This window comes from Mus caroli, chromosome 9 (genome assembly GCF_900094665.2).
Source record: "Mus caroli chromosome 9, CAROLI_EIJ_v1.1, whole genome shotgun sequence".
In the NCBI taxonomy this organism is placed as follows: Eukaryota; Metazoa; Chordata; class Mammalia; order Rodentia; family Muridae; genus Mus; species Mus caroli.
Genome location: NC_034578.1, coordinates 50250835 through 50277982, shown reverse-complemented (window position 1 = coordinate 50277982; position 27148 = coordinate 50250835). Strand labels below are relative to the sequence as shown.

The 27148-nt window shown below is 38.6% G+C and overlaps 1 protein-coding gene across 1 annotated transcript in view; it reads left to right on the top strand.

Annotated features, from left to right (window-relative positions):
• The window catches only part of Atm (ATM serine/threonine kinase), a 114173-nt gene that overhangs the window by 42319 nt on the left and 44706 nt on the right, over positions 1–27148 (top strand). Inside the window, exons 17-35 of the mRNA XM_021171910.2 lie at positions 1125–1308; positions 2108–2307; positions 4368–4450; positions 4543–4698; positions 6161–6236; positions 6371–6501; positions 7908–8028; positions 9671–9844; positions 11058–11227; positions 12573–12819; positions 13499–13626; positions 14788–14914; positions 15515–15714; positions 17094–17265; positions 17753–17917; positions 18875–19007; positions 19731–19826; positions 21603–21774; positions 25455–25596. Coding sequence (XP_021027569.1) covers positions 1125–1308; positions 2108–2307; positions 4368–4450; positions 4543–4698; positions 6161–6236; positions 6371–6501; positions 7908–8028; positions 9671–9844; positions 11058–11227; positions 12573–12819; positions 13499–13626; positions 14788–14914; positions 15515–15714; positions 17094–17265; positions 17753–17917; positions 18875–19007; positions 19731–19826; positions 21603–21774; positions 25455–25596 — 2877 coding nt within the window. The remainder of the gene's footprint in view (positions 1–1124; positions 1309–2107; positions 2308–4367; positions 4451–4542; positions 4699–6160; positions 6237–6370; positions 6502–7907; positions 8029–9670; positions 9845–11057; positions 11228–12572; positions 12820–13498; positions 13627–14787; positions 14915–15514; positions 15715–17093; positions 17266–17752; positions 17918–18874; positions 19008–19730; positions 19827–21602; positions 21775–25454; positions 25597–27148) is intronic.

Sequence of the window (27148 nt, the reverse complement as noted above, 5' to 3'; positions counted from 1 at the left end):
AGCTGGCGGGTGTCAGGCAACCCTGCGCTCCAGCTACCCCGGCGCTGATCCCGTTAGTGTATTTCTTTATGAGGCTTATACTGCTGTGCTCTGTTTGGCAGTCATGATAGTCCACTCTTTGGGAATAGTGTATGCTTATCTCTCAAGAAATGACACATTTTTAAAGAATCTACCTGCTCTTGCTTTTTTTCCTTTGTCAGATTGGCGGTGAATCTTTGATAGTCATCCTGTCTAAGCCTTACAGGCTGTCTGCTTAGGGCTCATACCTCTGTCAATCCCATTCCCTCTTACTTAACATTTCAGGTCACTTTCCCCTCCTAACCAAGAGCTGCCACAAAGATGCCTGTATTTTCGCTTTGTCTTCTTGTACTTGTGCACTTGAAGGATGGAAGAGAAATTCCATAGAGGGACTCACTTTTTCAAAGGAATGTATGAGAATTTTAGGGAGCATTTTTGTTTGCTTGTTTTAAGATACGATCTTAGTTATGTTGCCCAGGCTGGCCTTGAACTCTAGACTCAAATGATTCCTTTGTTTCAAGTATCCAAAAAGGTAGGAGAATACAGGCACATGCCTCTGTGCCTAGCTTTAATTTTAATTTTGATCTTGAATGTGATTTGGTTGTAGGATATTGCTATTGTCCTACATAATAGTCCTAATAATTGATACTTCTGTCAATTTCTCGTGCTAACTTTAACATTTTTATTAAATGTTGCAAGGTATTGTTCTGGGGGGGGATACATAGTGGCATTTGAATGTGTAAATACAATACAGAATGACTGCTGGACTTCGTTTTTATTACATTTATTTTATATCTGTGTGTGTCTGTGTGTGCGCATGTGTCACAGTGCACGTGTGGAGAACAGTTGCTAGAGGTTATTCTCTTCCTAACCTGTGGGTTCCAGGGATTCAACTCAGGTCATCCAGGCTTGACAGCAAGTTCCCCTGTCCCATGAGCCATCTCGCTGGCCTATGCTACTTTTTAATAAAATAAATTATTTTTGTAGCTTTAATATTATCCTACTATCTAAACAGATTCCAGTTTATATATCCACTTCCCCACAAAATTATGAATTAAGATCCTTCTGAAAGAAGTTAAAAACGTCTTTGTTTCTCCTCTTTAAAGGCATCCTGTACGAAAAAGCCACTGGATCACGGAGAAGTACGTCCAGGGAAAGATGATGAAGATGGTGGTGGTTGTGACAGTCTGATGGAGGCAGAGGGTCCATCATCCACTCGTCTTTCTAGGGCTTACCCTGCTAGTTCTGTGAGCGATGCAAATGATTATGGAGAGAACCAGAATGCTGTTGGTAAATAAGTATTTACTGCTCTGAGGTTTGTTTGGGTTTTGTTTTGTGTGTTTTTTGTGTGTGGTTTTTTTGTTGTTGTTGTTTTTTGGTTTTTGGGTTTTTTTACCATTTTACATTAATTTGGCACAGTAAGGGGCCTCACTGAAAAAAACCTTTAATGATAATTTCATTTCCCATAGGTACAGTCTACTTGGATTGATCTTTTTCTATACATTTAAGACTTTTAACAACCCCCACCCTCCTCCCCACCCCCAGAGACAGAGTTTTACTCTGTCGCCCTGTCCTGGAACTCACTATGTAGACCGGGTTGACCTATAAACTCACAAAGATCCATCTACCTCTGGCTCCCTTGATTTGAGATTGCGAGTGTGTCCCACCATGCCTAGGCACTCAAAAAATATATATATATATTGGTTTTAATTCTTTTCTGTGTCCTTGTGTGTTAATGTGGGTACACACATAGATTGGAGAACAGTGTTCTAGAAGTCAGTTCTCTCCAACTGTGCACTGTGGGTTCTGGGTTTCTAATTCAGTTTTATCAGCCGTCTGCAAGCCCTCTTACTTGCTGAGCCAAATTCACTCACTGTTCCTCCTTACAACACATTCTAAGCTACTCTCATTTTAAAATCATATTCATTAGTTTCTTATTTTATTCTTCATGGGAGAATTAAAATGTAAAGTAGTTTAGAAGAAACTAAAGGCTAGGTTATTTGAACTGTGGAAAGCTGGAAAGATGTTTGAGGTTGTATCTGTCTACCGGGTCCCTCTCCCAGTGTTAATAAGTGCCTTTGATTTTTAGGTGCCATGAGTCCTTTAGCTGCCGACTACCTGTCCAAACAAGATCATCTTCTCTTAGACATGCTCAGGTTCTTAGGCCGATCTGTAACTGCATCTCAGAGCCATACTGTGTCGTTTAGAGGAGCTGACATAAGAAGAAAATTGTTACTGTTGCTTGATTCTAGCATACTCGATCTCACGAAACCCCTCCACCTGCATGTGGTGAGTCAGAAGCTTTTCAGTTTGTGTGGTGTTGCCATGTTGGATTTGTGAGAGTGGAGCAGTAACTTTGCAGACTTGAGTTAATTTTTTGGAAGATAAATCTGAGACCAGTCATATAATATTTTCTGCATGTTTGTGTTGCCCAGACCTAGCTGAAGCAGTCTCACCGAGTACACGGAGTAAGAGGCCCGTGCTATTATCGTGCCTAGACTTCTCAGGTTTCCTTTTGACATGCTATGAGAAGAATTGAAGTAGATGCTGAAGCATTAAAACTTGGATTATTTTGAATATTATTTGGTGTAATTTTTATGAATTATTATAGAGTGGAACAAGAGGCATCTTCTTTGAGATAGGTTCTCTCTGTGTAGCCCAGGCTTGCCTGTACTAAATAAATAGTCTTTCTTCCAAGTGCTGAGATTATGAGTGTAATTAACAGTCAGAAAAATGTAGATCTTGACCATAAAAATAATTTATAACATGGAATTTGAGGTCTGAATTTTGGCCTTTGAACTCTGCTAGTACATACCTTCAGTTCCAGTTTATAACTTTACGGCTTATTTCTTGTTCCTCTGCACATGTTTGTAGCTACTTTGTTTGTCTTTATAAGGCAAAATGAGAACCTTCCTTTTCACGAACAAATAATGAATTTGTCCATTCAGTAATGTTCTGTGAAACTAAGTTCTTATCATGTGGAATATTGCCTTATCTCATTCCCTGTAAACAGTTGGAAATAGCTCCCGGCCTGGTGGCCATCATCTGGGTGTGCTCAAGGTTATATCCTTGGTTCTGGTAAACTAGCAGACATACCTGGTGAGCTCCTAACCATGCAATGGAATCCTTGGCATGCTGTCTTGAACATGCACGGGCATTCCCTAGTAATGAAAATAGGTTTCATTGTGTGGTCCCTTGGCTTCCTTCTTCATGAACACTAGCAGACTATTAGCCCTGACCAGTCGGAGGGGTCATATGCTTTCCTTAAGGTTTTGATGTTTAAAATCATTTTACATTCTCAGTAACATTACATATGACTCACATATTAGGCATTAAAGAGGATTTTAATGTTTTTTTAAGATTTATTTATTTTATGGATATAAGTATTCTGTAGCTGTACAGATGGTTGTGAGTCATTATGTGGTTGGTTGCTGGGAATTGAACTCAGGACCTCTGCTCACTCTGGCCCTGCTCGCTCCAACTCTGCTCACTCTGACCCAAAGATTTATTTATTGTTATATGTAAGTACACTGTAGCTGTCTTCAGACACACCAGAAGAGGGCGTCAGATCTCATTACAGATGGTTGTGAGCCACCATGTGGTTGCTGGGATTTAAACTCAGGACCTTCAGAAGAGCAGTTAGTGCTTTTAACCACTGAGCCATCTCTCCAGCCCGATTTTAACATTCTTTATACGATATGAGAGAGATATGAAAAATATCTCTTAGGATTTTTTTGGTGTTACTAGAAAATTTCTTAAACCTTTGAGAAATTGATTGCTTAGTTATAACTACCATTATAAATGTTCACATAGAACACAGCTCTTTGTGCATAGTAACGTATAATTACAAACCTGCCATGACGAGTAGGTAGGTTAGGATAGTTTACTTTTAAGGATTAAAAGCTTTGCTCCCCAGAACTCAGTCATTTTTCACCTTTGAACTTACCATAGCCAGCATTATTCTGGAACTGTAGAGCTATAGTATAGTCTCATATTCTTTATCTTTTAACTGCATCGGTGACGGTAATGCTCATTTATTGAATTCCAGAAATTGAGGTTAATGTTTCTACTCCTTAGTTACATAGCCAGGTAATTGATATATCCCCGGTGTGAGGGAATATGTTCTCCATGGCACATGGCCAAGATTTTTTTAAACCATTTGAGTAAATCTGTTATGCTGAGTTTTAAATCTAGTATTTGACTTTAAAGATTTTTTTTTTATATGCTGTGTTTAGAAATTTACAGCTATGTGCATGTTTGAATTCGTTTATATATGCTTTTAAAAGTGAGTGATTTGTGGATAAAGCTGGCTTTTGCTTTTTCTTTCCCTTTTTTTTAAACCATCTTAGTACTTAGTGCTCCTGAAGGATCTCCCTGGAAGCGAGCATTCATTGCCAATGGAGGATGTTGTTGAACTTCTGCAACCATTATCGTAAGAAGTGAAAGCCATATGTTATGCTCACGTTGAATTATAAACTGACAGTGTGGTTGTAAGCTTATAACCTTCAACCTTTTCTACCACAGCCTTGTGTGTTCTCTGCATCGACGTGACCAAGATGTCTGTAAAACGATTCTAAGCAATGTCCTTCATATAGTGACAAACCTAGGCCAGGGCAGTGTGGACATGGAGAGCACACGGATTGCTCAAGGACACTTCCTGACAGTGATGGGAGCATTTTGGTAGGCATAAGTCTCTTTCTCTAGTTACTTCACTGCCTCTGGATGCAGATGTAAACTCTGTACGTTAGTGATTTCCTAGTTATCATGTATAAATAACATTTCGCATCTTTTAACAGTAATATACATAATCTGTCTTCCTCTTTTTATTTATTTATTGATTGATTTGATTTGATTTTTAAGATGTATTTATTTATTTATTATATGTAAGTACACTGTAGTTGTCTCCAGACACACCAGAAGAGAACATCCAATCTCATTACAGATGGTTGTGAGCCATCATGTGGTTGCTGGGATTTGAACTTAGGATGTCCGGAAGAGCAGTCAGTGCTCTTAATTGCTGAGCCAGCCCCGCCTTCCTCTTTTTAACATGCATGTTTGTGAATGATCACTTGTATGAGCGTGGGTACACGTGTGTCGTTCCTGTAGCAGTCAAAGAGCAAGGTTGGGTGTCAGTCCTCAGTCTGTACCTGTTTGAAGCAGGTATAATGTTTGCTGTTGCACACACCTTCCAGACTAGCAGGTCTACAGGTTTCTTCTGCTGCTGCTTCCTGTCTCACTGTCGACATTTTGAGTTTACACATACGGATGCTACTGCACCTTACTCTACATGAGTTCTGGAGAGCCAGACTCTGGTTCTCATACTTAAGGACGAGTGCTTTTCTGTTGAGCCATTTCCCCAGCTATGTCTTCCATTCCCTGAAAAGCTACTTTGTTTTCTTATAAGGTTTTCTTTCCTACAGTGTTTAGCACATGGCCCTGTAAATTTGAATCACATAATAACTTGATATAGATGTTGCATAAAAAAAATCCTAAAAATCAATCCTAACAATCAACTGAATTGTTGTTGATCCAAATGAACCAGTTGATTTTTGTCACTGTTAATTTCATTCATAGTCTCACAGTAACATTTAAAACAGCTTTCTAACCTTTTATTTATGTTGTGTTGGGAAGTCATGCTGCACATGGGCAGGTCAGAGAGCAGCTAGTGGGAGTCAGTGTTTTCCAGGAATTGCACTGAGGTCCAGCGAGTGCCTTACCTAGTAGGTCATCGTGCTGGCCGGACAGAAGCATTGGGTGGTTGTAGATGATCACCTGCATGTCACTTAGATGCCTCCTCATGTTTTATTAATAAGTCAATCTGGAACCTAGATTCTCTTAAGTCTGTACCATAACGATGAAAACTTAAAAGATATTCTGTTTATCTTTAGTTTGCTATAGCATGCATGCCCAAAGTGTGTCAGTTCCAAGATACAAAACAAATAATGTACATCAAAATGATTTTCTTAAATTTCGCTTGAATTTTAGGAAAGGTAAATGCACTGGCATTTTCCACATACTGAGAATTGATTTAAAATGGACATTTTGGAACTAACCTGTGATAATATTAGTATCCGTTGACTTTCTTTTTTGTCTTTGCTTTTGTTTGAATAATTACTACATTAAAAATCTTACCTAATTTCAGGCATTTGACAAAGGAAAAGAAATGTGTATTCTCTGTAAGAATGGCATTAGTAAAGTGTCTTCAAACACTGCTTGAGGTGAGTCACTCCATGTTACTAAAAAGTTCTTCTTTGAGATTGTTAAAGCCACCTCTATATCTGTATGCTACTCACGGATTTTTCTCTTAGTTCTTTTGTATTTGACTCATTTTTTAATTGTTATTTTACTATAGGCCGATCCATATTCCGAATGGGCAATTCTTAATGTAAAGGGACAAGACTTTCCTGTAAATGAAGCTTTTCCACAGTTTCTTGCTGACGATCATCATCAAGTTCGGATGTTGGCTGCAGGGTCAGTCAACAGGTAATGAGTTAGGTTTTCATGAAGCTCTTGTATTGCTGCCGACATCAGTGTGGCACCCTCACTAGCTGTGATGGGGCAGTGACTTACACTTAATCAGTACCAGGATGTGCCTGGAATTTGTGTTCTTTCTTTAGTCTGACAGTTCTTTTGCTTAGATAGCATTATTTTCTCCAAGTTACAAGTGAAAACTCTGGCTTTGAGAGGTAACTTGCTTAGTGCTATGGAACTAATAATCCATTGATTTGAGTGATATGTGTCTACACCTCTGCCACCTAAGGGGGTGTAGACTATTTAGATATTACCATGGCTTGACGTGGGTCAGTAAAGTGGTAGTTTCTTTACTTCATACAGTGATGATATAATCATTGCTGTGTTTTAACCTAAGATAATATTTGGCTGTTCAGTTGCTCACTGACGATGGAAAAGAAGTTATATGCTGCTTAAAAAACATCAAAGCGGAAACTGCATATTATTCAGACCTAAGTGGCCAGTAAAAGAAGGTCAACATTGTCCAAGAAGTCAATATTGTCCAAGAAGTCACATACTGAACCCCGGTGATTCTCAACCTGTGGGTCACGACACCTTGGAGGGTTGCCTAAGACCATCAGAAAGCGAATATTTACAGTTCATAACAATAGCAAAATTACAGTTATAGAGTAGCAATGAAAATAGTTTTATGGTTGAAAGTCATCATAAGCATGAAGGAGTCGCAGCATTAGGAAGGCTGAGAGCCACTGGCCTGTGATGTTAGAACTATTGAGTCCACACTTTGTCTCTGTGACAGTCATGTTTCCATGAACCAGGTGTAGTCACATTCCTCATTTGTTTTAATAAGAAAGTAGTGCATTGTCAGGATTGCTAGTGGGATTGTGTGGAAGTTCAAATCCTTACTGAACTGAGGTTAAAGCTCTCAGGTTATAGAGGATTACAGTTGAGTGTTATAACTCAGTGTAGTGGTGGCATGGGGAAAAATCTCCCACATTTCAAAAAACTCAAGAATGGTTGGTAAATAGGATGCATAGCACTGATAACCTTTCCCCACATAAAATATTGTGTGAACTGAACATCGAAGCATTAAGATACTCACTTTGGGGCTAATTAAATATTAGAACATGATGACAAGTTTATGGACTCGTGTGATTCATGTTTGTTAAGAGGACAGTGAATCTTTCTGACAGCCTGAGTTTAATGTTCAAATCTGAACAGTAGTTCAAAAATCTTTGAATCTTCTTTTCTTACAGGAGACATTGACTTATAGATTAACATTTAGCAGGCTGTCTGAACTGCTAAAAGTCTTTCAAACCAAGGCCTGCTATCTTACCTCATGGAGGGGTTTTCTTTTGTTCCATAATATGCTTTGTTTTGATATCTAGGGTTTAAAATAAATTGAATTTTTTTTTTTTAAGATTATTTCAGGATATGAGACAAGGCGATTTCTCCAGAGGCTTGAAAGCACTTCCTCTGAAGTTTCAGCAGACATCTTTTAACAATGCATACACGACAGCAGAGGCGGGAATCAGAGAACTGGTAACTGTGATAACCTCACACATGTGGTCTGTCTGTGTCATATTTCTCTAGCACACTGGAGTGGAGTTTGTATTTAGTAGTGAAAGAACCTAGTGGGGAGACCCCCACTCTGTCCCCGGTTCGGTGTGCACCTAGAAATCACGAAAAAGACCAGCTTGATGTAAACACACGAGGTAGTTTAATGACGGAGCTCCGGACCAGCATGTATCTTACACAGGAGATAACGGATGTCGGCTCGAGGCTCTAAAGTTAGGGGTTTATATAGGAAAGGAGTCAGGGTAGGGGAAGAATTGGCACAGTTACACACAAATGGGCAATTTAAACATCAGAGAGTAACTCTAAAGGGAGGGTGTTTATCTTGGTCGGCAGGACATCTGGCTAAAACCCAAACCATATCAGCAGGTGGTCCCTTACTCATCTTGAGCTTGTCCAGAGATTGTCCTTGCGTGCCTTTCTTATCTCAATGGCTAGTTGGTTCCTGGGATGACTTTACAGCCTTTGTTCTTTGCTCTAAGCCCAAAAAGCCCTCTTAACTAGCAATCCCCATGAGACATGGACCTTGAATAAACTTTCTGGCTAGGGCTTTAAAGTCTTGAATTTAGTTTTCTTTCTTTCAGTAGTTTACACTATAAAGCTGGTCTAAGTCAATGGTATGGACTGAATAAAATTTTTCTGAATGAAATTTATAGGTCAGAATGAGTCCAATAATAGCAATTACTTTTGCTTTAATTTATCTATGCTGTTTTTGTGAGGACACTCCAATTTAATGGGGATTTTGATACACTAGAGAACTTAAAAAGGTTTTTTTTTAAGAAATCTTTAAAATCAAAAAGACAAACCCAAAACACACCAAAAAATGCTGTGTGTGTCATGATGTGTGTCTCTGGCCTTACTATTCAAAGACTAAGCTAAATTTGGACTGTAGAGTGATTACACCTAGTTAAAAAATACAGATAGGGGCTGGAGAAATGGCTCTTAGTTAAGAGCACTGACTGTTCTCCCAGAGGACCAGGGTTTGATTCCCAGGACCCACATGGCAGCTTACAACTGCCTGTAACTCCAGTTCCTGGGGGTCCAGTTCTTGTGGCTTTTTCTGATCTCTGCAGGCACTATACATAGACTTACAAGCAGGCAAAACGCCCACACACATAAAATTAAATTTTAAAAATGTAAATGGTTCTCTGTTGGGGACTTTTGAAAACTAATTGATCATTGAAATGAAAGCATGCCCTTCTTTTGTAAGACTTTCTTGTTTCGTTTTATAGTATAGATGGTGATAATCTTTAAAGAAGAAAACACTATAAAGATGTCTCAGTAATAAAAATCCTCCTAGCAGTAGCAGCTATAGTGAAAGGACTCTTGATACTTCTTGTTCTCATTTGCTGTGTGCCCTTTAAACTAACACCTTGTTAGAATCTTTTTTCCTTTGGTAATTGTTTCCACTAGATCTTAAGAAATGGCAGCTTTTTTATTTATCTATAGAAAAGCTTGTTTCTCGAAGTCATTTTCTCTTAGCTCATTATTATAGGATTTAAACTTTTCGGGCTGCGTAGAGGTTAGAGAATACTTGAATTTGAGCTGGCTTGGTTGATTTATGATTTTAAAGATATTTATGCCGTTCTTCTTATGATTCTTTTTGAAGTTATGCGATTCTCAGAACCCTGATCTTCTGGATGAGATCTATAACAGAAAATCTGTACTACTGATGATGATAGCTGTGGTCTTGCACTGTAGCCCAGTCTGTGAAAAACAGGCTTTGTTTGCTTTATGCAAGTCTGTGAAGGAAAACAGATTAGAACCTCATCTTGTGAAAAAGGTATGGTGAATATGTTCACATTGTATGTGGCTTTTGACACTCAGACACAAATTTTTTAGACTCAGAATATTGCAAGCAAGCTTAGTTTCTCTCTCTCTCTCTCTCTCTCTCTCTCTCTCTCTTTCTGTGTGTGTGTGTGACAGAGAGTGTGTGTGTGTGTGACAGAGAGAGAGTGTGTGTGTGTGTGTGACAGAGAGAGAGAGAGAGAGAGAGTGTGTGTATGTATGTGTGTGTGAGTGTGTTGGGGCTTGGACCCAGAGCTTTGTATTTAACTACTGAGCTGTATTCCCCTCCACAGCCAAATTTGATCATTCTTTATGTGGCATATTAATTTGTATTCAGTGTGACTTACTTCTTAGTCAGTTTAAGAGCATTTTGCACAGCACTCACTGAGAATAAACAATAGTGGATGGTCTGTCTCCACACAGACCATATTCTCTGGAACAGTGTTTATGGAGGGAGACACTTGGAGATATTTGGTTGCTTTTGCCTCCTCAATTGTGGAGAAGCACATTGGGATTTAACATAGTTAAACAGAAAACAGAGTTGAGGACAGTGTGACCTTTACGTTACATTTAGGGAAGAGGCCTGGGCTCAGTCAATTTCAACAATATCATCCCATTCTTGTAGAATATGGTAGCCTTCCCCGCTCTTCCACTCCAAGTTCATTATTTAGGAACCTTTACAGGCTCCTGTTGCATGTTTTAATGTGGTGAGTATGGTCTGATGGGCAATTAATTAACTTTCTGTACGAGCCTGGGTTCCATGGAGCTTTATTGTAGGCCAGTCTGCAGGGAATTGGTCCTAAATGAGTTTACCTTTTACCTATTGGTATTAAAATGAGAGTTTTTAAGAAGTATTTTATTTTACTACCTGATTTTGCAAGTTGTATGTGTTGGGATTTTTTAAAAATGTGGACATGAGGCTGAAAATAATTTTTCCCTAGACTTTCCTTTGAAATATAGTCAGCTGTGTAAAATTAGGCTATTACTTACTTAATGTTTATAATGTGTTTTCTATGTGCTCTATGCTATACCAGTTATTAAATACATTTTCCATTTTCCCATTTGCTATCTTTCTGTCATTCATTGGTGAAGAAATCAAGGTAGAAAAACATTGAGTGACTGCTCTAAAGTCCTATTTTAAATATCAACAAGGAGTGAAATAATAATTATTCCCATTTTCTTAAACATCATGTTTTTCCTTTCTGCAGGTTTTAGAGAAAGTCTCCGAATCGTTTGGATGTAGAAGTTTAGAAGACTTCATGATTTCTCACCTAGACTACCTGGTTTTGGAATGGCTGAACCTTCAAGATACTGAATATAGCTTATCTTCTTTTCCTTTTATGTTATTAAACTACACACGCCTTGAGGATTTCTATCGGTAGGCTGCAGCAGTGTTTCGACAGCCCCCTCCTCCCACCTCACATCCCTGGCTTCAAGTAGGAAGTAGCCTAGTTTTTAGAAAAGTCAGATTGAGACTATATCAGGGACTGTACTTGAACTTAGGATTGTCAGCACTGTTAGTGACCAGGTGTGCATCCTTGAGGGCCATCAGTACATCGTGCATCTTGGTCTACACACAAGTATCTTCCCTTTGGAAAACAATCAAAGATTAATTACTAGTCGCTAATTATTTCCTGCTTGATTTTCTTTCCTATTGCTTAATAGTAGGTTATTTAAACATTATGAGGTTTCAAAACTGACTGCAAAGTAACTGGTTTTGTGGGGACTGAGATCTCGCTCAGTTGTTACAGTGCTCGCCTAGCACGTTCAAAGTCCTGGTTCAGCACTGCCTACGTCAACCAGGCATAGTGGAGTATACTGTCATCCCAGCACTCCGAAGGTAAATGGATGCAGGAAACTCAGTAGTTCAAGGTGATCTCCATCTACATCGGGAGTTCAGTGCCAACTTGTACTATAGAAGACCCTGTAATCCAAAAAAGAGAGAGAGAGAGAGAGAGAGAGAGAGAGAAACAGCATTTTCTGAGAGATGTACATTTGATGGCCTAATCACCCATTCTTTTTTTTGTAGTAACTTGTATTTGTTCTTTCAATTTATAAATTGCTTTTACCTTTGATCTTACAGTATTACCTAAGTTGATTATGTGTAAAAAATAAAATTCCTTAGCTGGGTATGGTAGTGCATGCTGTAATTCTTGAACTTAAGAGGCAGAGGCAGGAGGATTACCACAATTTAGAGGTCAGCATGGTTTATATAATATTTTCCAGGCTAGTCTGGGCTACAGCATGATGCTTAGTCTCAGAAAAAGGGGAGGAAGAATAAAGTTATACTTTTTTAAAAATGTGATTATTTATATTTTACTTTAATTTCCCCACTTACAAAGTGAGAAAAAGAGTATTTAATGATCTACAGGGATAGAGCAATGGCTCAGTAGTTAAGAGCACTGACTTCTCTTCTAGAGAACCCAGGTTAAATTCCCAGCACCCATTTGGTATCTCACAATTATCTATATCTTTTGTTCCAAGGGAGCCAGTGCCCTCTTCTGTCCTTCAGAGGCACCAGGTATGCGCAGCAGTACATAGACATATATGCAGGCAAAACACCATATTCATAAAACTTTTAATAAATAAAAGATTAAAAATGTAAAAAGAATATTTAAAGGCCTAAATTAATGTTTTAAACACTGAATGTTAAAGCATTTTGCTGTTTTGATGTAAAATTTTACTTTGAAATTTATTATAACCTAAATTTTATACTTTTTCAGATCTTGTTACAAGATTTTGATCCCACATTTGGTAATCAGAAGCCATTTTGATGAGGTGAAGTCCATTGCTAATCAGATTCAAAAGTGCTGGAAAAGCCTGTTGGTAGATTGCTTTCCGAAGATTCTTGTGCACATCCTTCCTTACTTTGCCTACGAGGGCACGAGAGACAGCTACGTATCACAGAAGAGAGAGACTGCTACCAAGGTCTACGATACTCTTAAAGGGGAAGACTTCCTAGGAAAACAGGTATGGCTTCAGTTTTTGTCTACCTTTATGTACTGGCAAAAGAAGTAAGCTTGAACGTTTAAGGTTACTGGCCTTAAGCATGACAACTTGAGTTCATATCCTTACATCCACATAAAAGCTGGACTTGGCTGGCAGCTCACACATACATACAACCCCAGAGTCAGGGATCCTGGATATACACTGGCAGTCCTAAAGACTTCCTGTCCTTTGTGAGGCTACCTGTAGCAGAAGCAGATTGGTGAGAAATCTGCCTCTTAGAGAGGAGTCATTTTAATGACTATTAATGAAAGGTGGTACTGGCTTCCAGTATCCAGAGAAGTACACAAGGCATCTACAGGGAATAGTGCCAGTCACAAAGATTTTCTTTTGATAGTTAAGATCTTTAAAGATCTAGTGAACGAATAAAAGATAAGATGCAATTTGCGGGACTTTGCTACCTGGAGAAATTTCCAGTTTGAGGAATTTAATGCAAAATCCAAAGTCAGTTCAAATGATTCTGAAAAATAGAAAGGTTGAAGTGAGGTTTTTGTTGCAGAACTTGGGACTTAGATATTTTTATTTTGTTTTTGGTTTGTTTGTTTGAAGTTATAAAGTAAGGGGTCAGTACATGCCCTTTGTGTTGTTGTGAAGTTCACAGATATAAACGTGTCTGGTCTATTTTAACTTTGTGTCCTTACAGATTGACCAAGTATTCATTGGTAATTTGCCAGAGATTGTGGTGGAGTTGCTGATGACATTGCATGAGACAGCTGACTCAGCGGACTCGGACGCCAGTCAAAGCACCGCCGCCTTCTGTGATTTTTCAGGGTATGCCGGTCTCACACTTGGAGAGCTAGCTGTCGCTGACGAGTGACCTTACTCTCCTGTCTCCTTCACTGTGGTCTTCCAGCTGACATCTTATCTTTTCACTCTTCTGTGGTACTTTGGCATCGAGCCACCTGGTGCCTTTTGAGACTGTTTTTCTTTATGTATTTCAAGGTGTGGCTTCCTTCCCTCCCCACACCTTGGCCTTTCTCTGCTTCCTTTCCCTTGTGGTATTCCTAGCTGTCTAGTTTAATTTAGATGTGAAATCGGTTGGTTGTGTATGAATATTGGTGATGGGGGGCGGGGCTTGACCATAAGGTACTTGAAATTTCTCAATTTTTAAAAAAGATGTAAAAATGTTTTATTTTTATATGTACAGGTGTTTTGCCTGAATGTATGCATGCACGCAGTGGCCATGGAGGCCGCAAGAGAACGTTAGAACCCCTCCATTCCTCACTCCCCGCCTTAGAACTGGAGTTGTGGTTGTTGGCTACCATGTGGGTTAGAAATTGAACTTGGATCCTCTGGAAAAGCTGTCAGTACTCTTAACTGCGGAGCCATCCCTCTAGTCCCCAAAATATTTTGTTTGGATTTTGTTTCTGTGATATAGGGTTTCACTATGTAGCACTGCTGTCCTGGCGCTCTCCTTGTAGAACAGGCTGGCCCCAAACTCAGGAGCTCTGCCGACTTCTGCCTCCCCAGTGCTGGGATTAAAGTCATGTGCTGCTCTGCCCTGCTGAAAATGCTTGATGTTTAACTATGCAGACTATGCTAAGCATGTAACTTAGCAGTAATACTGAGAAAGTGCTCAGACTTTATGTTTTAAATGATGCTATTACTCTAATGCATTGCCCGGCTCAAGATACTGTTGGTCTCACAAGAGTCATAAAGGAGACCTGAAGGCAAGTTATACTGAGTCCCAACTCTGGGGCTGCCATTAACTTTGTAAAAGGTTACATAAACAAATTATGTTAAACAAATCATCTGACATTAATTCCATAGGGAAGATGCCTAATTAATGGTTGTGAATCATTTTGTTGTCTGTGATTTTAAAATAATACAAAAAAAAAACCAAAACCTAGTTTTTCAGTAGAAAACCAGTTTTGTAACTTGGGAGATATTTTATTTTTAAATAACTACATTTCTTTTCTTCTGCTTCTTTAGGGATTTGGATCCTGCCCCCAACCCACCATATTTCCCCTCACATGTCATTCAGGCAACGTTTGCTTACATCAGCAACTGTCATAAAACCAAGTTTAAAAGCATTCTAGAAATTCTTTCTAAAATCCCTGTAAGTACACATTGTATTACTACTACAATAATTTATAAGAAAAGTCCTCTCCAGGTCTTGGAGTTGGGGAGAACATAAAATTTTACTTGACTAATTTAAATAGGAAAGCACTTGATTAACAAGTTGTATCTTGTTATGTTAGTCGGTGGTTAACTAATATGTATTACATATTAGGTCAGGATTTTATGATCTTGCCTTTATAATTAGCTCAGAGAACATGTTTACTGTTTCATTATAATATATTAAGTTTCACTTTACCTTCTCAAAACTAATTGGCAACTTTTTAAAAAGTAAAATTGGGCTGGGTGTGGTGGCACAGTCCTTTAATCCTAGCACTGGAGAGGTGGAGTCAAGTGGATCTCTGTGAGTTCAAGGACAGCCTGGTCTACAGAGTGAGTTCCAGGGATACACAGAGAGAAACCTCATGTCTGGAAAGACCGAAAAACAAAAAGTGAAATGGACACTAACAATTAATGTAACATTTTACATGTGATATCAAGCCCATATCAAAATGATCATTTAATAAGTATAAACTATGTTGGTTGTAGCCAAATATATTTTGTTTTAAAATTTTCTTCTCAATGTGTGCCTATTTTGTAGGATTCCTATCAGAAAATACTTCTGGCCATTTGTGAACAAGCAGCTGAGACAAATAATGTCTTTAAAAAGCACAGAATTCTTAAAATATATCACCTGTTTGTTAGTTTATTACTGAAAGATATACAGAGTGGCCTGGGAGGGGCTTGGGCCTTTGTCCTTCGCGATGTTATTTATACTCTGATTCACTACATCAACAAAAGGTGAGTGAGACATTACAACATACATCTGCATTAGCAGTCCTCTGTGTTTCTCATAAATCCATTTTGCTCTGTCATGTTTTTTTCTATGTCTTCAATGAATAAAAATTTTAAAAACCATCCATCATTTTGGTAGGTGAAATCAATCCTTTCTAGTAGATTTTTTTTACCTACGTAATTGTTTTCTGTCGCTACTCACTGTGTAGCACACTAGACTGTCTCCTCCCCCAGCTGAACCCCAGTACCTGCAGATCTTCCCGTTCTCCCACATTCCCTCTCGTGGGTCTTCAATAACCTCTATCTTATCCTCAACTTTTAAATTTTAAAATTATTTTGAATTCCATTTTTATTAACCCCAGTGCCTGAAGTTCTTTAGGAAATGTTTCTATTTGCTTCCTTTTAATACTTCATGCTTTATTTCTTTACATGGTCTAAAATGTTGTTGCTAAAATCTTACCCCTTCAGTACATAATGTGGTTAAGTGTGGAATCGGGTTCTCCCTAAGGTTTGGCTCTGAATGCTGCTTCATGCATGTTAGTATCTGGGTGTGCTTATGGAGGCCAGAGTGGGACATGCTGCATCTTCCTGTATCTCCCACCACCTTATTTCATTGAGACAGGGTTTCTAAGTGAGAATCTGGCCATTGCAGCTAATCTAGCTGGCCAACAAGTTCCTGGCCCACCAGTCCTGTACCATGGGACAGCCATGCCCGGGTCTTTACATAGGAGCTTCGGATTAGCATTTAGGTTGTCAGGCTTTCAGAGTAAACACTCTTACCCACTGAGGCATCACCCCAGCCTTGTTTGACCTTTATCCCTTTTCTTCTCTGTTCCTTCCTCCTTCCTTTCTTTCCTCCCTCCCTCCCTTCCTGTCTTATTATTTATTATGCTTATTTATTACTGAACACCAGCTGGTAACAAGCTGCTGCTTTGTCAGTGATTTTCTTGCTGCATGTATCCAATGAAGCCCGGCCCTCTTTGCCTGCTTTTGGACAGGACCCTTCAGAGGTTATTTGAATATCAGTAGTACTAGGGATGTGGAGAGCATGAAAGAGAATAAGACTTTTGTTTACAAAAAAAGCACTGTCCTTCAGTGCTTGCTGGCTTGCAGTGATTCTTTAGATCTTTCTTTCTCTCTTCCTTTCTTTTTTGAATGATTGTGACAGTTTTTTTGTTTTGCAGTAATTATATGATGTATCTTTCAGACATCCTTTGTCTTTTTTGTATTATTACCATTGAGATATTAGCTATGACACTTTTTTGTCAAACTCTATAAGAATTAGAGACATTGAGTAAAAAAGAAGTTGAAATTTATTTCAGAGTAGTTTGTTAGGCCTTGTTTTTCATTCATTCATTCATTCATTCATTCATTTTTCCTGTTAGGTCTTCTCATTTCACAGATGTGTCCTTGCGTAGCTTTTCCCTTTGCTGTGACCTATTAAGTCGAGTTTGTCATACAGCTGTAACTCAATGTAAGGATGCTCTAGAAAGCCATCTTCACGTTATCGTTGGCACACTTATTCCCCTTGTGGATTATCAGGAAGTTCAAGAACAGGTAATTTCCTAGTGCATCTACAACAGAATATTTGAGATGAAAGATACTCTTAGGAACTGAATGCTTTAAGTTTACCTTAATGAAAATGCTTTTTGATAAATGGTGGAGAAGACATTTTTAGCAAATTAATCCTTGAAATCAATTATTACCCCTTGATGATTTTGATCTAATAAATCTGATAGTTTCATCTGTTACACTGAACTCTAGTCAGAAGTAGAGCTAACAATTCCCATCGTGATGGTCCGTGAGATCTCCCATAAATAACATTCCATTATGAATTCCTTATACCTCCTTGTTCAGCACTGTAAGTATTTTAGAAGTGTTTGAAGCCATAACCACTAATAGCTGGGTAATACTTAATGCCGTTAGAACATGTCTTCTGGACTAGGGTAGCAGAGGTTTGTTTATAATGTTTATAATGTCATAATGGAATTTGGCTCTTTAAATATAATTATGACTTCTCTCTCTTCTTTTGATAATTATTTAGGTATTGGACCTGTTGAAGTACTTAGTGATAGATAACAAAGACAATAAAAACCTCTTTGTCACAATTAAGCTTTTGGATCCTTTTCCTGACCATGTTATTTTTAAGGATTTGCGTCTTACTCAACAGAAAATCAAATATAGTGGAGGACCTTTTTCACTCTTAGAGGTAATAAACATTTTATTTATAATTTTGTATTATAGAACATAGGCAAAAGTATTATTTTAAAACATTAGTGCTTCACTGATAAGGACAAGAATGCTTTCTGTTGTAGTAAAATTAATACATACGATTTACCTTCTTAAATACAATACAAATCTTTTAAAAATATACATAGATATTTTAAATGTATACATCTGCGTGTATATGTACCTTACATCTGCATGTGCCCAAGGAAGCCAAAAGGTTTCAGAGTCCCCTACCACTGAAGTTATGTGTGGCTCTGAGTCATCTGACAGGAGTTCTGGGAACTGAGTGCAGGTCTCCTGCAGGAGCGGCCAGCTGTTTTAATCACTGGGCCATCTTTTCAGCCTCTAAGAACAGATCTTTTTACATCTTCTTGCATTGCATTTAAAGTACAGATATCAAAGGTTCCTGACGGAGATAAATTTGAATATCAGAGAATATGATATAAAATAGTATTAATTTTAACATACATAAGGTCCTATGGTTCATTAATATCTCAAAATTGCCAAGTGTTTCTTTGAGAGTCAGTAATGTTTATATTAGAGAGGATATTAAGAATTTTCTCTTTATAAATTTTAGTTATATCTATAACATTTTTTAAAATGTTATAATTTTAAAAATCATTCCATTAAGACTATAATATGAAAACATTTAATACATTTAAGGTGTACAATACTGTTATCCTAACAAATAAATAAATTTGTAACATTTCCTTCCAACTCAGTTCTGTTGACATCTAATATAGATATCAGAATCTCTTGGAATTTAAGCTCTTAAAACATTGTCAGAATTCAAGTGGAAGAAGGAGCTTAGTTCTTCCATGTTGGTTTTATGGGTCAGCATCTATAGACAGTGCTTACTATCTTATCTTGTATTGTTCCAGTCTTCACAGTTAGCCAGTACATACTCACCTAATAGTAAATTAATTTGGTCTTTTAGGAAATAAACCATTTTCTCTCAGTAAGTGCTTATAATCCACTTCCGCTGACCAGGCTTGAAGGACTGAAGGATCTTCGAAGACAACTGGAACAACATAAAGATCAGATGCTAGATCTTCTCAGAGCATCTCAGGGTACTAGTTTATATATTTGTTTATTTTAATATTTATTTTATATGTATGGGTGTTCTGCTTGCATATGTGTTATGTGCACCACGTGAATGCTGTGCACATAAAAGGGTATTCAGTGCACATAAGAGGGTATCAGATCCCCTGGAACTTGAGTTAACAGATGGTTGTGAGCTGCCGTGTGGGTGCTGGGGACTGAACCAGGATCCTCTGAGCAGCAAGTGCTCTTAACAGATGAGCCATCTCTACAACCCCCTTGGAGGAATAATTTTAACATGAATTTTTTCTTCCTGTTTCTTTCTCAAATATTCTTTTGTGAATTTTTCTTAGCTTGCCACCACCACCACCACCACCACCATTTGTATTCCTGTCATTACAGAGAGGCCACTGGATGGCACAGGTCTAAATTCTGAATACTGTGTGGGAACAGCCTAAGCAAGGTTCCTTCTAGCTTTTGTGTTGAACGATTCTTATGTTTCAAGTTATTTTTGATTTTGCTAAGATTATTAACTTTTCTGTTCAACTTGTTCCAAATATTTCTTTATTTGGTGGGTAAATCTTGCTAATCATTTCCCTGTGATTGTATTTCAGAAGGAAGTTCAAATTCTATCTACATGTATTTTTAAAATTTGTTTATGATTTAAAACCTCTTAAAATGTGCTAGTTTGGGGAGTGGATGTACTACTGTCCTTATGATAATTGAAGCACTTTTCTCTAAATTATTTCTAGATAACCCACAAGATGGCATTGTGGTGAAGCTAGTTGTCAGCCTGTTGCAGTTATCCAAGATGGCAGTGAACCAGACTGGTGAAAGAGAAGTTCTAGGTAAATGATGTAGGCGAATGGTCTTCTTTAGAATGGTCAGAATGAGCATAAGCTCCTCATTTGATTCACTGGAAAATTAAGGATGGCTTGCTAAGTTATATCTCTGTTTAATTCAGGTAACCCTGGATAGCCAAGTGCCTTTTATATTCCCCAAATAGGCATTTAAGATAAAGTTAGCAATTATAATCAATACTGTATAAATGTTAACCGTAAAATGCCATATAAATGTGCAGGGAAACCATAAATCTCTGCTTAGTTAAGTTGAGACTTAATAAACTTCTGAAATGTTTTATAGCTATGACTTACTGGTGGTATTTAATGTTTATTTTGTTTATAACAAGCAGGAACAGAGATGCTGAAGGATGGCTGTCTTAGTCAGGGTTCCTATTTCTGCATAAAACCTCACAACCAAGAAGCAAGTTGGGGAGGAAAGGGTTTATACAGCTTATACTTCCACATTGCTGTACATCACCAAAGGAAGTCAGGACTGGAACTCAAGCAGGTCAGGAAGCAGGAGCTGATGCAGAGGCCACGGAGGGATGTTACTTACTGGCTTGCTTCCCCTGGCTTGCTCAGCTTGCTTTCTTATAGAACCAGGACTACCAGCCCAGAGATGGATGGTACCACCCACAATGGACTCTACCCCCTTGATCACTAATTGAGAAAATGCCTTACAGCTGCATCTCATGGAGGCATTTCCTCAACTGAAGCTCCTTTCTCTGTGATAATTCTAGCCTGTATCAAGTTGACACACAAAACCAGCCAGTACAATGGTTAAACTCAGATTTTTTTAAAAATACCATTTAAGTCTTTCATTGCTGCCTTTAGGCATAGTCTAATCTAAGGTAACTTGCTAACATGTTGAATATAGGCACTTAGATTTGGTGGTCTTAGGGTGGGAAAATCACATGGTTAATGCTAGCCAGAGGCGGGCATGGCAGCAGTGCTTTATGGGAAGAATAAGTGCTGATGGAGCCCATCTGGTGCCCACCTCCTCTCTCAGTGGGAGCCTGCTGCCCTGCATGCCTAACGTTTAGACTGGTTTTTATTTAAATTTATCTTATGTATAGACTTGAATACAGCCCATATGTTCCTGATTTCAAGTATTTGTACACAATTAAAGAATAACTGCATTCCCTTCCCAGATCTAGAAACTGAACCTGCCTCATCAGAATCATCAACGCTGCCCCACCCCAGATTAACATCTTTGTTCCTCATGCTGTTTCTGGCCATAAACCTGAGCTGCGCCGGCTGGGATCCCTCAGTAGCTTTCTTACGTAATATAAAGTGAACCTGCTTTGGACATATGATACACATCACACTTAGTGGTAGAAGAAAAATCCTTTCCTCTAACTAACATCAGGCAAAGAGAAGTTATCCCCTTTACTGCTTGCATTCAGTACTGTATGTGAGTTCCAGCTCGAGGTACCAAGCACGGAGCAGAACTGAGAAGTGTGCAGAGTGAAAAAGAAGCAAAGCTGCCTGTGTTTGTAGATGCATGATGGCCTATGCTTAAAACACTCTTGATTTTCTTTTCAAAATTTTAAAGTCGATACTTCATGCGGTGCCAGACATGTTAATGCTTTTGCTTCTAATATTCTGTTACTATAATTGTTAACTTATTTCCTGTCATCTCTGGTGAAAAATATATTACCACACTGATGTATTTTGTAGCTTTCTTTACTCCCTGTGTTAGAAAACACTGAAGTCTTGAAGCATGATAAAACAGTGTTAATACTTTTTATGACTCTACTAAAATGAGGTTCCTATATGCAGAGGCTGTCGGAAGGTGTTTGGGAGAAATAGGCCCTCTGGATTTCTCCACCATAGCTGTACAGCATAACAAAGATGTGTCCTATACCAAAGCCTACGGGTTACCTGAAGACAGAGAACTTCAGTGGACCTTGATAATGCTGACTGCCCTCAACAATACCCTGGTAGAGGACAGGTGAGTACAGAGGACGCCTTTCATCTGATAGAGACATCACATCTGGCCTTCAGGAAAATGATACCCATACTTCACTCAAGTGTACACTTCCTTTTTCTTTTTTGAAGGTTTTTATATTTTTTATGTAAATCAATGTTTTGTGTGCATCTACGTATGTGCACCACAGGCATGCCTGGTGCTCCTGTGGCTCTGAAGAGTGTATTGGATATCTTAGAGCAGGAGTTGGATGATCGTAAAGCGCCATGTAGAATCGAGCCCAGGTCCTCTGCAAGAACACCGAGTACTCTTAACCACTGAGTCATACTCTAGTCTTTCAAGTCCTTACATTAAAGAAAAAAAAATGTTGTATATTTTAATGAAACTCATTTATGACTTTGTGTGATCAAATACCCATTATTCCTGACACTTGATGGTGGTGAAGTTTGTCTGTTTTAAATTCAAGTAAGACGAAGTTAGACAGAGGATAAATCAGTAAGCTGCAGGTGGTCCACACAGATAGTTAAAATACAGAACTATGGACTGGTGGGGTGGCTCAGCAGGGAAAAGGACTGTCAGCAGGTGTAACAGCCTGAATTTGATCCCCAAAGCTAAGGGGGGCGGGGGAGAGAACCTGCTCCTGAACGTTGTCTTCTGACCCCCACAAGCGTACTGTGTCACGCACCTTCACCCTCACACACACAATAATAATGTTAAGTACAGGAATGTCAAGAGTGTTCAAAATAACACCTAAAATAGTGATTCTTGCCGGGGCGGCAAGCACTTGGGAGGCAGAGGCAGGCAGATTTCTGAGTTCAAGGCCAGCCTGGTCTACAAAGTGAGTTCTGGGACAGCCTGTCTCAAAAAAAAAAAAAAAAAAATAGTGATTCTTAGAGCCAGAGTGCTTTGTTCCTTCAAGCTAATCTTTATTTTGATTCCGCTAAAATAATCCATGGAGCAAAAGCTTTGTAACCTCAGAAGGTTTTTTTTGTTGTTGTTGTTTTGTTTTGTTTTTTGGTTTTTCGAGACAGGATTTCTCTGTATAGCCCTGGCTGTCCTGGAACTCACTTTGTAAACCAGGCCTCGAACTCAGAAATCTGCCTACCTCTGCCTCCTGAGTGCTGGGATTAAAGGCGTGCGCCACCACGCCCAGCTGGGATTTCTTTCTTTTCATTGTTTGACTTCTTATTTGTTGTTTCTACTACTATTATTAATTGTTTACAATCCTGGGGACTAACCAGGACCTTACACACCCTTAACATCACTGAGTCATAGTCTCAGCTCTCTCATTATTTATCCCTCGACTGACTGGTTTATTTGTCCACCCTGTCATTACCATTTGTGGGAGGGTAAGTTCTACCCACACATCTCTTTTTTTTTTTTTTTTTTTTTTTGGTTTTTCGAGACAGGGTTTCTCTGTGTAGCCCTGGCTGTCCTGGCACTCACTTTGTAGACCAGGCTGNCGAGACAGGGTTTCTCTGTGTAGCCCTGGCTGTCCTGGCACTCACTTTGTAGACCAGGCTGGCCTCGAACTCAGAAATCCACCTGCCTCTGCCTCCCACCCACACATCTCTTACAGGTATTTATGTATTTTGACTTTTTTCTTCTGCCTCTCTTAACCTACCATGTTTCTATTATTGATTTAATGAACCTGATTTTCGTTATTGTTGTTTTTGTTATGTTAAACTGGCTGGCATGGGTTTTTTTTCCCCTAATATTTTATTATACAAATTTTCATACATATAATAAAGGAGAAAAATTTACAGTGAATATGTTTACTTACTGTATAAGTTCTTACACTAACATTTTACTGGTGTCTTTTTTAATCATGTTCCCCTATCTTTCTACCATTTTTAATCCATTTCTTTCTCTCATTATTTTGAGACAGAATCTCATATAATTCAGGCTGGCCTTGAACTTGCTTATAACTTGGTGATCCTGAACTCCTGATCTTATTTCTGCCCTGTGCTTCCTAACAGCTGAGATGGGAACATATGCTATTCTATCCACATGTGCTAATCTAACAGCATGTGCTACTGGATTAATCTTTCTTGACTTTTTAAAGAGATTTTCCACAGGAAACTTAATCATAAAATGATATAGGAATCCAGTAAGCTGAAGTTGTTGTTGTTGTTGTTGTTGTTGTTGTTGTCGTCTAGCAATGCACAGACCTGTTAGTGTGACATAAGCATAAGAAGACTAGGCAACAGACAGTTCTTTTCTCTTCTACTGTAGAAGGGGGAAGCACTGGGTGTTTAAGGGCTTTCAGCCTACAAAGGGGGTGTTGACTAAGGAAGTCACCACAATAGCCGATCTGAACATACTTCTTTGAGGAAGCGTCAAATGATCTAATTAACGATGAATTAACCTGAGAGAACAGGAGTAGAGCATTCCATACAGGGGTGACCAAGCAAGATCGTTTTATTTATATTTATCTGATGTGATACTGATATTTGTATACACGCATATGTGCCATGAATTTTTATATACAGTGGTATTGTGATGCATCGTCAAGCATAACATCATTATATGACAAACCATCGGCTGTTCTGGTTTGCTTTCTATTGCTGTGATAAGCATCATGGCCAGAAAAAGTAAATTGGTAGAGGGAAGGGCGTATTTCACAGTCCACTGGGAAAGGAAGTCAGAGTGGGAACTCAAGAAGGCAGGAACTAGAGCAGAGCTGATGGATGAAGGCTTACTGGCTTGCTCTGTGGTCAGCTAATCTATTAGATCACCTACCTAGTGGTAGCACTGCTCACAGTGGGCAGGGCCCTCCTACATCAGTCATGCCCTTCAAACTTCTCGACAGGCCAGTCTGATGAAGGCATCTTCTCAGAGAACTCTGGCTTGCATCAAGTTGACAATACCTTAACCAGCACAGTGACTAAGGGGTGAAATTAGAAACAGGAACTGGTTATGCTAATTACTGCTGTAGTACAGAGGAGAAAGTTAGACAGATAGTGAGCATGAGTGAGGGACATGACAGGAACGAGGACATGTTCTTAGTATAGCCACTAGGATTTGCTAAGGAATTAGATGTGGGAAACTGAGTCCAGGGTTAGAGGTCATCTGAGTAGACAAAACGCTCCTGAACAAAATTGAACCATCCTTTGGTCCTTGTGCTTCCTCCAGTCTCGGGCCCAGTAACAGTCTCTCTGTCAGTTGACCGCATTTTTAGGTCTCTTGTAGCCCTCCATTTCCTGGGGTGTTTTTGTTTTAGTAAAAAGAGAGTTCTGCTTTTTATCCAGAGGTTTTAAATGCTGATGGTTTTCAACTAACTGGTTTGTCAGAATGAGTGTATGTTCCTTCAAAAAGTATCTTTCCAGTAGTTTTAACATTTGGAGTAAGATATTGTACCTCACATCCAGAATGATTTGTATCACTGGAGAAAACATCAGCATGTTTCCTCAGGTGAATTAGGATTTCGCCACTTTCACTAATCATATTTATTAGGCTACATTATTTCCAAACAATTCTTCTTAAATTTATGGTCAGTATAGCAGTCATTGTGCAGAATGAAGAGAATTGCTATTGATTAGTAACTTGTATTTACTGAGCAGCTATTTTTAAAATCCTTTGACTTTCTCAGACTTTCGCAGTGTTATAGAATATTATAGACAAGTTTCTAATATTTTAAATTATGACGTTTAAAACTTTCCATAGCATTCCAGGTTAATAAATTAACTATTTATGTTTTTCAGTGTCAAAATTCGATGTGCTGCTGCTACCTGTTTGAAAAACATTTTGGCTACAAAGACTGGACATATTTTCTGGGAGAATTATAAGACATCAGCGGATCCAATGCTGACCTATCTACAACCTTTTAGAACATCGAGGAAAAAGGTATTTTAAGTAACTAATATACTGCTTGCTAGAAAGATTCAGACTGTACATACTGAATTCAAGGGATTTGTGATTTTTCCCTAGGCAGATTAGAAAGTCCAAATGGATAACATAAAGAGATGCTGATTTGGGGCTAAGGGAAACTCTTTCCCAGTATACCTGTGATATTTGCATCATTGATCCGGGATATTTTGGGGGTTGTGATCAGCCAACAAGCAATTACTGCTTAGCATACCTTTGATAAAATAGAAGATGTTTAAGCTTCTTTGATGTATGTTAATCATCATGGCAATCCCGTTGAAAGCTGTCTGCAGTGTCTTTAAGAGCTTTTGCATCTTTGCTCTAAGCATTTCTCTTTTCAGAAAGTGACAGCAATATGCAGTTTTTTGGGGTTTTTTGCTTTTTTTTTTTAACTTGTTTGAATTTAATGGAAATACGCATCATTGAAATAGTCATTTTAATGTATCATAGTTTTGGTTCCCAGTAAAATTAGTAGTAAAACAGACTGTTAATGAAGTTGATAATGTAGCCTAATGTAACGTATTGGGTTTTTTATTTGGTTGGTTTGGGTTTTTGTTTCTTTGGTTTTTTGATTTGGGGGTGTTTTGGTTTGGGTTGGGCTTTTGTTGTTATTTCAGAGACTGGGAGTTGTTGTTTGGTCTGGTTTTGTTTTTGTTTTTTGAGATAGGGTTTTTCTATGTAGCCATAGCAGTGCTAGAACTCACTTTGTAGACCAGGCTGGCCTTGAACTCAGAGATTCACTTGCCTTTGCCTCCTAAGTGCTGGGATTAAAGGTGTATGCCACCACCTCCCAGCTAAATATTGTACTTTTAACATGTAAATTTTACATTTTATTTTGAAATCAATTTTGTGTAGATTTGAATCAGTTTTACATATGAGCCAGGTGAGGCAGAGATTGTGGCTTGTGTGGCTGCCAGTGAATGACAGAGCTAACAGAGGAATTCAAATTTCTCATTCCCTACACATAATATTTTTACAGTTTCACTCCCTCAGTTTAGATCCCCCATCCCACATGTGTGCTCCCCACTTCCCTTGTTTGTTTCTCTGGCAAACATTGCCTCTTAGGGCCTTGTGCTTGACCACTGACTTATACCCCTAGCTCCATTTTACTTTTGAGATAGGATTCCACTAAGATACCAAGCAGGCTTTGAAGGTAAAATCCTCTTGCCTCAACTCTTGAATAGGTGGGATTACAGACCTGAACCACCATTCCTGGTCTAATCTTTTTAACTTTTATTAAACATTTTTTTCATTTGTGTGTGTGTGTGTGTGTGTGTGTGTGTGTACGTGTACATGTATGTGCCATGGCACACATACACAGGTGAAAGAACAACTTGCCAGAGTCAGTTCTCTCCTTAGACCATGTATGTTCTTGAATCAAACTTTAGTCAGAGAGGGTTGACGGCAAGTACCTTTACTTCCTGACTTATTTTGTGTGCACAGGCCCCAGGTGTAGTTTAAGTGCACTCAGTTTTATTGGAAGCAGATTGACTGTACCTGGTTATTTATTTGACATAGGAAATGACTTTCT